Source organism: Vidua macroura, chromosome 5 (genome assembly GCF_024509145.1).
Source record: "Vidua macroura isolate BioBank_ID:100142 chromosome 5, ASM2450914v1, whole genome shotgun sequence".
NCBI classification, from domain to species: domain Eukaryota; kingdom Metazoa; phylum Chordata; class Aves; order Passeriformes; family Viduidae; genus Vidua; species Vidua macroura.
In genome coordinates, this window is record NC_071575.1 from 36,498,142 (window position 1) to 36,512,462 (window position 14,321).

At 39.4% G+C, this 14,321-nt stretch overlaps 1 protein-coding gene across 1 annotated transcript in view; it reads right to left on the reverse strand.

Moving 5' to 3' along the window:
• ZDHHC17 (zinc finger DHHC-type palmitoyltransferase 17) overlaps nucleotides 1-14,032 on the reverse strand; it is a 70,829-nt gene extending 56,797 nt beyond the window's left edge. The window contains exon 1 of the mRNA XM_053977530.1: nucleotides 13,958-14,032. Within this exon, the coding sequence (XP_053833505.1) occupies nucleotides 13,958-14,020 (63 nt within the window). The 5' untranslated portion in view covers nucleotides 14,021-14,032. The remainder of the gene's footprint in view (nucleotides 1-13,957) is intronic.
• Between the last annotated feature and the right edge of the window lie 289 nt (nucleotides 14,033-14,321).

Consider the following 14,321-nt stretch of genomic DNA (forward strand, 5'->3'; position numbering starts at 1 on the left):
GCTTTGTATCTGAGAAAGGCAACAGCTTAACCAAACCTCTTTTTTCCCCAGCTACTAGATAGGCCAGAGATAGATAATTCAGTGACAGAGTTGAGTTCATATTTTATGATTAGGAATAATTGAAACAATTCCTAAAATCCCCAAAGTTTTATGAACATCACAGCCTCCAAAATCATACCATGGAGTCTTCTATACCATAGTGTAAACTGTGGTAAAAAAGGATGACTTTAGATGTGCTTGAGAAGAATATGCAGACACTGACCACTTTGGAAGTAAATCTTTAAATTACAGCAAAGCATATAAAATCTGAATTCTCAGCCAATATAGTCAATTCTCTGCAGCCTGGACACAGACTCCCAATCTCAGATTCAAAATTTATTACTCATTATTATCTATGCACCTTGACAGTTGCATGCAGGTCACAGTAGCATGCTGGCTACTTCAAGTGCCATTCCATGGGGGTAACTCTTACCTGGCATTATGAATGCCTAGTTTATGACTGTAACCTGCAGAGTAACCTCTGGTTCCTAAGTCAAAAAGCTTTCAGGAGAAAAGAAAATCTCATTTTGTGAATCACAGTAATACTTGATGCACCTGGTGATAGGTGATTTGTACCAAGGCAATGCAAAAAATGCTGTTACACACTATGCTTGGCTGACAAGGCAAAAATTAAAGAAGCAAGGTAGCAGCTAGGAACTGAAAATAATTGTTTCAGGGTTCTGGAATTTCTGTGCAGTGCTAGAGCACCGGAATATAAATGCAGAATAGTAGTTTTCCCTAATTATTCTAGAAAGAATGATTTAGAAAGAAATAACCAAAGAGTAAGAGAATGCAACATAGGCTTACACCACTAACTGGGCAAGTTACCAATAACGGGAGAACAACTGACAACCTGAAGTAGGAGACCTTTTGAAGACCTGCAATGAGTGAATGCAAATCAGCTATCTGCTCAAGGGGCCACATGTCCCATTTCTAAATGTTCAGCATAGCATTTTAAAAGACTGCCATTTAAAAACCTGTCGATATTAAACACAATCTCTTTTTATACACATTGCTACCACAGACAATGGTTGCAGCAGATACTCCTGTAACACAGACAGGCACCTCTCTAACTGGACAGCAGGCTGCCTGAACAAAGCTCCCTGTGCCCAGGCATCACACAGCCTGCTCAGCCCCAGCAGGACCAACTGCAGTGGTGCTACACTGGGGGGAATTAGCCCAGTGTGATTCATTTTGCATTAGCAGCTAAACCAGAAAGAAATCACACTTAAGACATTTACACAGTATCGCTTTTCAGAGTTAACAAAAAATAGTAACACAGAGAGAGATTACTTCCTTCAGCCTGCTGGACAGAAGAGAAAGTTCAACTTTTAAATTCTACAATGATCTAGATCACCTGCCTCCCACTATTAGAGGAACTGAAATAAGCATTAAAAAGTGAAAAATTATGAGTATCGGCTTTTAAGTTCCTACTTAAAAGAATGAACCTCCCCTAAATTCATACACCCTCACACACATTTTCGGAATATACTTTAAATTCTTGAAACTACTATGACTTTTTTAAACATATGACAGATTGATAATAAAGTAGCAACATAACATTTTGAGCCTAGAGTATAAGCTGTATTCACAAATGGCTTCAACAACATTTCCCAAGTGTTAAAATATTTTCCCTTTTTTGATGAAAATATTTTTTCCAGGAAAATTTAATTTTTCAATCATGATCTGCTGTTAAAAAACCTCAACAGCCAATTAAAAGATGGAAAGCTAATTGAAACCCAAGTGCATTTGTTTTTTTGCTCTTTTGATCTTTAGTGACAATTTCTCTTCCCCAGGTGAGTCAGGAAAACCAGTAAGAAGGTAGCAGAGCAGAGGCCTGATGTCACTGATTTAAAATAGGCAAGTTGCAAACACTGGATTTCTGGTTGTTCCATCCTGTTTCAAGGAGCCATTTTCAAGCAGGACCTTTGCTAAAAGAGAAAGGTCATTCTGCTGCCCACTCTTTGCTCTTGGTTCCATGCTCCTACTGCCCAACTCAAGCCAGCTTTGGTACTTGGAGCTATGGTCACATCACACCCACCTCTCATGACAGGAAAGGGGCAGGGGGGATCAACAAGAAACAGAAAAAACTCTATCTTTTAGTAGGACAGCGAGGTGAATCTGATTGTCCAGTGGAAACACGGGCTCCAGAGCCACTGACAGAGGGAAAGCAACCCAAGAGAAGGTAGCAGGAACATTTCGGCACTTGCTAATTGTTTATTTGATTAAGTAATCATTGACAACTCACTTCAACTTTTAAATAACCAAGAAGTTGGGCTGACAGGTTGAAAAAATTATTCTGCTTAGAAATTGCTAGAGTTGGTAGTATGGAAAGTTGCAAGAAAGACAAATTTTGCTCATCTTTAAGAATATTTGATTCCCCCATTCCTACCAAGGATCAGTTCTAGATGAGCTTCCCACTTCAGTGGGATATCCTTTGACAAGGCCCTAATAACTCATGTGCATCTGTTACAATTTTGTCATTATTCATTAGTCACAAAATGTGCAGACTGCTTGAACAGATGCACAAGTAATGCAATGTAGAAAAAAAAAACTCAAAAGAGAATAATGCTTTAAAAACAACAACAACAAAAAAGACATGTTTTGGTAAAAAAAGAAACAACACAGGAAAAAAAGCAAACCTCCTCTGGAAAACAGGACCGGCTAAGATGGGGAAAAGATAATGCAAAATATGAAATATAACTCCAAAGGAAAAAGTATGACGTGCAAGGGAGAGGAGGGGTGGAAAGTGTTTATTCTTGGAAGCTTTGCTAATATCAGCATTCCCAATCAGTCCTCCTCATAACCAAACGCATAAATAAAGTTATGCTCATTTCTCCTCAATACTCCAAGTTTTTATTCTTTTCCAATAAAAAAGCCTAAATGAAACAAGCTTAAGAAGGATTTTGAGAATAGTATTTACAGAAAAAAATAGGAAGTTATGCATGAAGGAATAAGATGACCAAGACTGAATTATTTGGAGATAACAATTTCATGATTCACAATTATACATAGCAAGAGGATATGAATAGGTCAATATACCTGCTTGGACATAAGGAAGGGAGGAAAGAACTGCTGCTTACAGCTGCCACACATGGCTCTGGGAGGCACTGACAGATGGCTAGGACTGCTTTTCCTTTAACATTATGCAATGTTGCTGCAAGGAAGCTATACCATGATCAAAATCACTCAAATTCTGAATGGTGACCAAGATCATTGAGACTTAAAGAGAAAATACTAACAGGTTTCAAAATAAAAACTTAGAAATCGAAGTATTACCTTCCATAAAATATTGCATACTATTGCATCTGTTTCTTAACAGAAACAAAATAATTTCTTCTTTAATTGATGACTACATTATTTTCATATCTGGCTGTAGTCAGAGAATCATTATCAAATTGGAAGTGATTGCAACTGTTTCAGGGAAGCTAAATAATAACCCTCATGTATGTGAATTACATTTAGCAGGGACTGGTGGAGGTTAGTATTAAAGAATTCCTTCCCCCATATTTGTGTGTTCAGTTTCTCTATATTTCATTTACTACAATATAGTGGTTTATAGTTTTCTCTTACCATTTTCCTCCTACTTTTAAAAAGGTGCAAGAATCTATACAGACAAATTTCTATATAGTTATTTGCATATTATAAAAACCCACATTCATTTATATACACAAAGATTAGTCACTCATGACCTAACATTAATAGAAAAATGCTCCCAAAATAAACAAGCAGATTGATAAAACACACCAACAAAAAAGAGGTAGTTCTGGTATTTTAGTATTTTTAATGAAAGATCCTCTTCCTTCCCCTACCCCTTTAGCTAACTCTGCAACTCACAGGGCTGCTAAAACAGAGGCTAAAATTTCTTAATATTAGAGAGAATCGCCATAAATTCTTTACAGGCATAAGAGCAGCCTTTTCTTCTCTACTTGGGAGAGAACTTTTCTCCCAATATCTACTGCTGCAACAGCTAATCTAACTGTTGACTATCGTCAAGTGAGAAGAGTCTGATCCTTCTCATATTCACACAAACACCTAGCTCAGAAAGTTAAGAATTCTCTAGGGCTATGTAGGTTCATAACTTTGAGGCACCAGAGTATTCAGCAGCTATGAGCTGTTAGATTGTCTGGCCCGGAATGATTCATATACACCTTCAGTTTAGCTATCCGTGCTAGAAAATTTCCACCTAAACCAGACTACATTCTCCATGTGAAAAAAAAACAAGCCATACCACTTGTTTGATTAACTGATCAAATTATGCATTTAAAAAAAAATGTTCAGTGTTTGGCTTGCAAATATATACCATCAGACTTGCCTTATGTTGATCCTTAACCATTAACATTAGGATTCTCCCTACTCCTATTATAGCACTGAATTACACAAAATGAGTATGACATGATAAAATAAGCTTCCATTCAATAATATTTCTGTTACCGTTTTCCATTACTTTTTACATTTTACTGCATTTTGTGAAGTCTGTTCAGTTTACCTCCTACAATTTTGGTCTAATTGCACAGTTTCCTGACCACAAAAAAAGATCCATTTATGAAAATCCATAGAGTAGCTAATTATAGAATACATAAACAATGGGAAAAAAACATTGCCTAACACACAATCTTTTTTAAATCAATATATAGTTTAAGTAGACAATGCTTTCTTTAAAAAGTGGTGAAATAGATTGAGAAAAGCCTCACCTCAAACACCATAAAGCAGTCCTTTTGCTGCTACAGATTTCCACCCACATGCAAGTCAGGCATCACACAGAGACCATAATCCTGCATACTCTCCAACACAGATCTAATTTTTTACATAACGAGTTAGAGATGCTCAGCTAGAGCCCTTAATCCAACTGCTCTATGCAGAGGTCAGAGCTCATGTGATTTAAAGTACAGCTGATAATGATAAGTTTCCTTTCTTCAAAGCAAGCACCCACAACCAGTCAACTGTTTTCTAGTAATTTCCTTAAAGATGCTCCTAAATTGAACTATAGCTTCCTATACTTTAGGAATAGAAATGGGCTTTTCAAGAGGCTTTGCATTTGCTCACACAGCATCAAAAGCAAGCACTATATTAAAATGTCACATTTATTAGCATTTGTAATGGTTAAAAAAATTAAAAGCTTAAAATGCTATGGTGTAAAGCTCACTATAAAGCTTTTGTTTAGTCAGCAACTTACATTGACATGTACATTTATCTTTCTGACTTTCTTTTCAAGGAGTGTTGAATTATATTCTCAGCCAAAAAACTCAGGACTTTGGCAAAAATAAAACTATTCTTTTTCCAAGTGATTTACACAGATCTGCGTTTCACAATACACAAGCTTACAGAGCCATCAACCTAAAAAAAATCTCTGAAAGACCTAGCATTAAGAGTCAGTCATGAGATTAATGTAAAACCATTTGCATATTCCACTCTTTTAAAGTCCTAAACTTCAAAAATGCACCCAAGTATGTGTCTAGCCCAACACTGATACTCAGCTACTTGGAGAAAAAAAAACAGTCCTCTTTTTCAAATTCACAGAAAAGGATATTCTTAAAAGTCTTTTTCAAAGGTAAATGGTTTTTACCCATCAAGAATTATATCACCAGCAAGTGCACACGACAGAATGAGCAGTCAGCCTAGCTACAGATGCCCTTTTCTCCATGGCAGATACAGAGAAAAAAAAGTTAGTACAAGTTGTGCTCAATCTTTACAAAAAAATTCAATTCACCATTCCCATCTCAACTTTTTAGCAGCCAATGGAGCAAACTCCCATTCCCACTTATAATAAAAATAGGCTGGTTAACCCACCACAACTTGGAAGTGCATGAAAGGTGTTTCTAATCATGCTAACAGACAATTTTCTGCAGCAAATGAGACAGCTCAGTGAATCCATGGTCTAACACTGCAGAAGGATCCCATTCTCTCCAACTCCTCAATTTTCAAACCAGGCCTGCCAGCTCACAATCTACCTTCTGTCAGTGCTTTAGTGCACTTGACCCTTCCAGAAGTAGGCTTAGTGAACTGGCAGAAAGTCATTCACAGTGGTTTTATTTTTACTGGATGCATTTTCTAGCTCATCCTGGGACTAGAGAAGCACCAGTGGCATATGAGCGCAGCTGGAAGCACCTAAATCACAATCAGCTTAAGACAAGCTAAAAGTGATCTGCAGTCAGGCAGGTGATCACACTCCTGGTCCTGGCTGCACCTTCTCCATTACCTCTTACCCATTCTCACAACAGCACAGCAAAGGTGTCAGATCAGGTCACAGACTCACCAAGCAAATACCACCCAAATCACCTACTGGCCACACAATTGCAAAAGCTCACCCCAAGAAGGGTGAGGACTTGTGTCTGGGTTCCACCATGGCTTGAGACCAGATTAACTCAATCATAAAAATTGCATCCTTCAGATGCATCAATGCAAGCGTTCTCAGAGTACACTCTGATGTCCTTCCTCTCTTGCTACTGTGCTCCCTCCTGCTTGAGTTATCTCCTCCTGATCTTGAGCAGCTTTCCAAGCTCTGACCACGGCATTCCCACTACCCTCCACTTTTGGTACCGCCTCCCTTATAGAGAGAATCAATTAAACACTTCTACATACCTCAGGGCATCCTATAAGTGTAGGAAGAAATTACCAGATCTCAAAATTGCACAATTGTAGTCTAATGTTACACCATGTACTGGATGTGACAGGCCCAAGGCTTCAATTCAGCCAGATTCCCTTTGACTTCAGAAAAAGCTTTCTACTTTGCTCCACAGTCTCATTTGTAATATACCCCAGCGTTTATCTCAACTACAAGGATACCATGAAAGTCAAATCTTTATCTCATACTGTCTTTGAAAAGCCACAGAGGACAGTGCACATGCTGGAAATATCACTTACTGAGGCTCCTCCTATCTAAACATGTCAGTACCAATGGCAACATTGTTCAGTTTTCAAGCAAACAGCAAACAAACATTTTCCTCCTCAATTCTGTGAATTTTCTTCCATATTCATAAAGTCTTATTACTTTCCTAGGCAAACAGGCAAACACAGTGAAACAAGCACTGTTGAAAGACTAATCTTCTGTGAAATCTGAGAAATAAGGCCTGTGCTTAATAAGTAAAAACCAAGTGAATCAACAGAAATTCGGATCAAACCAGACATTTATCTCTTATGCATTAAGAGGGCCTGTCTCAAACCAAATTTTTAACTTTAAAATAAATTATTGCCCAAATCAGAAGAAGATACATAGAACAAAAATTTTAAATAGTTGAAAACTAGTTTAAGTGTTTTACCATTGAGAAGAAGACCAGAGTGGTGAAAAACTGCACCATTTACAAAGGCCACTGTAACAAATCAACTGTAAAAAAAAAATCTTGTAAGAATTTTAAATGAAGCATTGGCAATGACCATGACAAATTAGAAAAGTATGAAAAAACAAAATGCTAGCAAAAGGATACAATACCTCCCTATCCCTAGAAGGGCCAGCACCACCCTAGCAATAAGAAGTTAACGAAAGTTAAGACTACAAAGTAAGAATGATAGAACTGTCAATAAAAACACAAACCTACTAAATTTGAAAATGTTCGGTAAGTGCAGAACAAAAAAGAAAATTTAAATTGACCCAATAAAATGCTCTCTATAGAACAACAAGTATTAAATTTCTATAAATTACAGGTTGTTTGGGTCAACCATATAGTCCAAAAGATGTGAATATTGCTATTCATTATGCCAGAAGAAACTCCTGCAGTCTGGATACAAGATCACACGGGTTATAAACAGTTCCCATTTTAAGTTACTTCTGGCTTTTCTAGGTTTTGATATAAAACTAACAAAAAAGCAAATACTAGTAATATAGCAGTCTATAAAGACTAGTACCATGGCTTCACAGAAAATTAAACCTGGCATTTTCTTTTCATAAATTAGTAGCAATGGTCAAATACAATTCATGTCCGAAGTGTTTGGGTTAGTAGTGGCTGATATTTTGATTAAGAAATTAGAATACAATGAAAGATAATGTCGTCTATCTTGCATGCATTAAAAACTACAGGCGAGCAAGCTTTATTCTTATGATTTACTTTGTGACTATTATACCTACTCTTCTAGTTAAGAAATAGGCTCCAAAAAAAGCTCGTTTTGTTTTTTCAGTAGCTCCCATTTTTAAACCCCCAGAAAAGTGTCAATATGAAAACACTTCATATTGTCAAGGCTTTACCTTGACCCACCCTATTTCATCATTGCAACCCAGAAGTAAACAACAGTTAGAGATAATTCTTACTGGGAGGGGAGGGCAGGGAGTGTGTGGAGAGAGAAAAAGGGGAACAACTAATACAACTTAGGAAATACTGGGACAGGACAAAATTAGGGTTTTTAAATATCAACAAAAGCAAAGTCCTATCTAAAATAAAGACCTACACTAGAAACTACCTCGAAGGGATGGTCATTATCTGAGTACAAGTTTCCAGTGTGACGTAGTTCCCAACAAGACCAGTGCAAATATATCTATGGAGAATGATGAGCAGGAATCACAGGATGGCCTTGGTTGGAAGGGCTCTTGAAGCCCATCTAGCTCAACCCCTCTGCTGTGGGCAAGGACACCTGTCACAAGAGCTCAGAGCCCCATCCAGCCTGGCCTTGAAGACTTCCAGGGATAGGGCATCCAGAAGGTATTTACTGCCACAGCCAGAATAGTGCACTGCTCCCAGGTGCCTGCAACACCTACTGCACTGAGACTCAAAAGGGTCAGGAGGACTGCAGACCACAACAGTAGTGTAGGGAACTGATAATCGTCAGTATATTAAATAGGTACAGACAGACCTATATTTGGACAGATATCTTGCAAGATGTAATGAACAGAAATAAATTAAATTCAGACTAGAAACATGTTTAAGTCTTAAACAGACTAATTAAATTTGAGGGCAACTTTCCCAGTTATGCAATATGACCTATTAACATCGGATTTTATTTTTTCCTTTATAATTACTTTATAATTTACTTTATAATTTATTACTCTGGTAATAAAAATAATTAGTTAAAAAAACTTTCGCCTGTGATATAAAGTTGGATTAGATCTGCAGTCCTCTCCATCTTCAGCCTCTGAAGCTACACAAGATATACAAAGTAAGGCTCAATCTTCAATAATAAAGTATGCTAATTTGTGTGAGACTTCACAGTTCTGTTGTCCTTTCTAAGCAGTATAATAAGTGATACCTGATCTTTGAATGAGCTCACAAATGCAAGACTAGTCTCTGGAGTGATCCTGACTAAACCACACAGCAAGTTCTGCATCCATACAGGACAATTAAGAATAATCTGCACTCCAGTACAACACCAACAATATCTACAGAACTCCACAGAGAATAGAGCTGGATGGTAAAGTCAGGCCTTTCACTGAAATTTCAAACAGAAAAAATTAGAGCAAAGCTATTCACAGTAGGTTTACTTGTTTTCTTCAAATCACCAACAAGGTATACAAGTATATATGCTTCTAACTTCCTTGGTAGTTACAAATTGAACCACAAGGAGAGAAACAAAGATAAGAATGATGTCTTCCATCTGGAAAAATTCCTGTCAAACAGAGCCCATAACTGTTAAAATTGCTTTTCAACTTTGCAGGAAGATTGTTCTTGGACAAAATTTTTTTTAATGCCAAGAGGTGTCTATAATAAACAGTAACTTCCATCTTTCCCAAATATATCCCACACTGCCTGACACTGGTAAATGCACTACACTGAAGTAACAAACCAGATATTCCTTCCCAGTAATACTTCTTACCATTTAGGAAGAGATGCAGCTCTCAACAGCTGCAATACCTTTGGCAGTTAGGGCCATACTAGGCCAACATCTAGAATATTTTTCAAATACAAAGAAGCATTACAAGCAAAATCCATTTTCTAAGATTCTTCTGCCTCCCCGCCCCTTGAATTTCAGAATAAAACATCCAAACCTATCATCACCTACCACAGAAGAATCAGGAATTCACTCTTATTTAGAAGATCCAAGGAATTTAAAGTCAGAAGGTCTGTTGGCCTATTAAAATAATTTAATCAGAGGACAACAAACAATCAGCATGAGCAGCATTCCCATAGCAGGGCTGCACTGTATAAAAGGAAGCAGAGCTTTCTATTCTGTCACCAGAAACCTAAACACTGGGAGAAGGAAGCAAACCAGCAGGGAGGGACTACTTAGCCCAGTGTTACTCTGCCATGGCAGGGTGCTCTGCATCCCTCATAATGGAGCTACCATATCACACTGCAGGTCAACCACTGCCATGTCCACTTGGAGACAAACACCCACTGGGCTCCCTTTGGTCGACCATGCACTTCCCAATCCTGCTGAGAATTCCTAAGTATTCATGTATATGAATCAGAGTCACTCCAACACAGTCTACACTCCTCTATACTCACATATTTGACACACAGCTCAGTTATCCATTTGTGGAAATAAAATCTTGGGTCTATAGAAAGATCCCTGAACTCTTGCTGAAAACATCAACAGCTGGATAATCCACTACTGCTCTCCTTCCTTCACTATAATGATTACTCACCCTCCAAGTTTACCACTTGTGCTTTTCAACTTCACTTCCCAAGGTGAACAGGGCTTTTGCAGGCCTTTTACTTACTGTAAGGCATTATTAAAATAATTTTTAATTCTTCCCCATATTCTTCACTATTTAATATTTTTTAAAGACAAAACTTCATCATGAGCATTACCACGTGTTCAGCCAAAAATCATCTCCTTGCTCTTATACATTTTTAAACAAAGCACTTCTGCTGAACTGCTTGTTCATATTTGTATCCTATCAGTCAATAACTTTTGGGATACAATCCCATGCATATGCTTCTTACCTTCAGTGCACTACTTTGAATATAGCTGCTTTAAGGTGTGCCTTGCTTTACCAGCATAGTTTCACGTGAATTCTAAATGGTTTTGTACAGTTCCATCATCCCTGCCTAGCACCCATCCATCTTATTTGTCTGCAAGATTTATTATTGACAATTTTGATATTGTGTCCAAATCACTAAAGAAAATATCTGAGTCTAGTAAACCAACTCCTCCAAGACTTTTAGGAACAATGAAGTTCAGGAATAATCCTAACAACTACTTCCAAGATGTATCAGCCAGCAATTCTCCAAGCATTTATCACATACTATGAGATCCTCCTACAAGTATCACATGTTCAATTAATATTATTTGTTGTATTTCACCACTAAAATTATCTTCAGAAGCTTTGTTGTTCCACTAGCAATCTTACAGCTAGAAAAGTGGGATCTACATTGTCATACTAAACTGAACTTGCCAAAAGGCAGAATAAATACCCTTGGAAAGAAGAGTCTATTACTTAAGTTCAGCTTGCATTCATGAGGGAGGAAGCAAGGGAGGCCCAAGAATTCAGCATGGTACCACACAAACCCCCTCAAAAGCACTCCCACTGTAAGTTTCCTAAAGCATTCATATTTCCATCTGTTTCTACCTCTTCTTACCGAAATTACTGAATGACTTTAAACTGAGTCTTTCACAAATAAATAAATAAACGGATCTCCCAGCATGAAGGTATTTAAGTAAATATCACTATTCCTTAGAACCTCCTTCCTACAACATTAATATTGTGTTCATAGTATTTCATGGCAAAACACAAAGCCTTAGAGCCCAGATAAAAACAAACACATCCATTAAAAAAAAGAACCCCAAAAAACAACAACAAAAAGAAAAAAAACCCAAAAAAAACCCCCAAAAAAACCTGCAAAAACTTCAAACAATTTGAAAGTAATCCAAATTAGTCAATACCAAATGACAGTAAGAAGCAAAAGCCTCATATAAAAGGCATACAAAAATACCTGAAAAAGATACCAAAAATAAACAACAGCACTATGAAGCAAAAAAAATGGTTAAGATTTGACAGTCCTATAAAAAAATCGGTTTTAAATGTACACAAATGTTGAAACTGATTATATGCTCTAACGTCACTACTTACATAAGGACATGGTGCTATTTTCTTAAAAAGTGGAGATCACCATGTATTAGGGCCCCTGACCTTCAAAAAAGACTGAACACAGATGCACTGCATTGTTCAGTGGGCAAGTCTGTGACAATACAGCTCTGCTATGGCACATAATCCCTAAGTTTTTCAAAGAGCGTTTCTGAAGTGTGTTAACAGCCAGTTTGTCTCACCACCAACATGAAAAACATCCTTCTTGTTTAAAGTTTATCTGTACAAAGACTTCAGGGAATAAGGAAACACTCACTGAAATCCATGTAGACACTATCTTGTAAGTAAAATCTAGTCAGACGCTCAGCACTTCTGGAAAAACTGAACAGAACTCCCTCTAAACTAGTGATATTTATTGCATATTAAAAGATTCCAGTTGATGTTACGGCACACAATATATATTAACTTCCATTCCCATCTTTTGTGCAGATATTCAACTTTATGCATCAAAGGAACAGTATAAAATTCTACCAGATTAACTAGCTAGACTACAAATTTAAATTGAGATATTTTCGTTATTCCTATACAATATGTACTCCAAGTTAACAAACACTAGTCTTCAATCTTTAAAACACAATAAATTTCTGACAAGCTGTAAATGCTTTTTATTCCATTTTTCAATCTTAGATTGCCTACCTAAAGTTTCCACAAGTTAAGAACACTTTCTTCCAAAGAACATCAACATCCTACAGTCTGGATCACTACTGAAAACTTGTGTCACTTCTGAAAATCATGAGAAACTGCTACCGAGGGTACTGCATTTGGTCTGACTCCAGTTAGGCTGAAAAAACATCTGCAACAGTCTACACACATCCCTTAAAATAAATCCCAAAAAAACCAAAAGAACCCAAACAACAAACAAACACCAAAAAAAAAAAAAAAAAACCCAAAAAAAAAAAAAAAAAAAACAACCAACAACAAAAACAATCGAGACATTCACTTGGGGTTTATTGCTCGCTAACTACCTTTCAGAACAGACTGGTCTATTCTAAAGTCATGAGCACAGTTTAGAGAGGTAGAGCAGGTAAGATATACGACCACATATAGAGGCCTATGTAGCCTTTTCAGTCATCAAATAAACTAACAGTCTTTTAAGATACTGTTTAAGGAAAAGACACCATCTGTTTAGCAAAAACTGGAGCCTGACATATGCACTTATCTGTTCTGCAAGCTGAAAATAATCAATTCTTACGGTCCTTAACATATCAGGTGACAAGTCCACATATAAAAGCTTTTCTAAACTATTTAAAATACCTTTCAAAACAATCATACCAGTCCTCAAGAATACACACGTGCTGCTGACAAAGGTGGGCGGCACAAAAGAAGGGTAAAAAAAAAAAAGGCACGAAACGACCTCTACGTATTACCTGTAAACACTCCTCCCACCATCAACACACTGGAAAAAAACAGACCGCTGGCTCTCTAGGTGAGCCCACGCCACGCAGGGAGCGCAGGGCTGGATGGGGCCAGCCCCGACCTGCGGGTGAGCTGCAGACCAGTGCCATCCAAACCCAAGGGGAAACACTTATTCCTCCGAGCCGCTTCCCCCCGGGCAGCCGGGCTGGGGCGGGCTCCGAGCGCCGGGCGCTGCCGCTCAGGGGCCGGTGCAGCGGCACCACCCGGGGCGCCTCTGCCCCCGTCGCTGCTTCACCTCCCGGCTCGGGGGCCGGCAGGACTGCCGGCGAGGGCGCACGGAGGGCCGGCGGCGGACCTTGCACCGCTCCCAGCCACCCGCACCCGCCTCCCGGCCCGGCCCGGCCCGGCCCGACCCTGCCCACCCCGGCCCACCGCCGCCGCGCACACCCAGGCCGGCGGCGGGGGGCGGCGGCGCCGCACCTCCCGCCCTCCGTGCACCCCGCCCGCCAGCCGAGCCCCGCTCCCCCCCGCCCCACGGCGGAACGCCGTCCCGGCCGCGCCCCGAGCCCCGCTCCCGCGCCCTGCTCCCTGCGGGCGGGCCGCTCGCACCTCCGGGTGCAGGATGGGGACGCAGCCCGCCTCCTTCTCGTACTCCTCTAGCGGCGCCGCCATCTTCCTGCGAGCCCCGCGCCCGCTGCATGCCGGGTAGTGCGCGTGCCCGCCGCGCCCCCGCGCGCCGCCGCTTCCTCTCGCGGCCCGGGCGGGAGGGACGGAGGGGAGCGCGGCGAGCTGTGGCCGCAGGTTATTTATGGATGTACATATACATACACACAGAGCGTGTGTCGTGTGTGTGTGCACCCCCCGTGTCTGCGGAGATACCAGTATCAGTTCTCCTGGAATCATATTCAGTATAGTACAGGTTTGCGAAGATACTCCTAGTAAGGAGTAAGGTTCATTGCAAGTTGGAATGTGA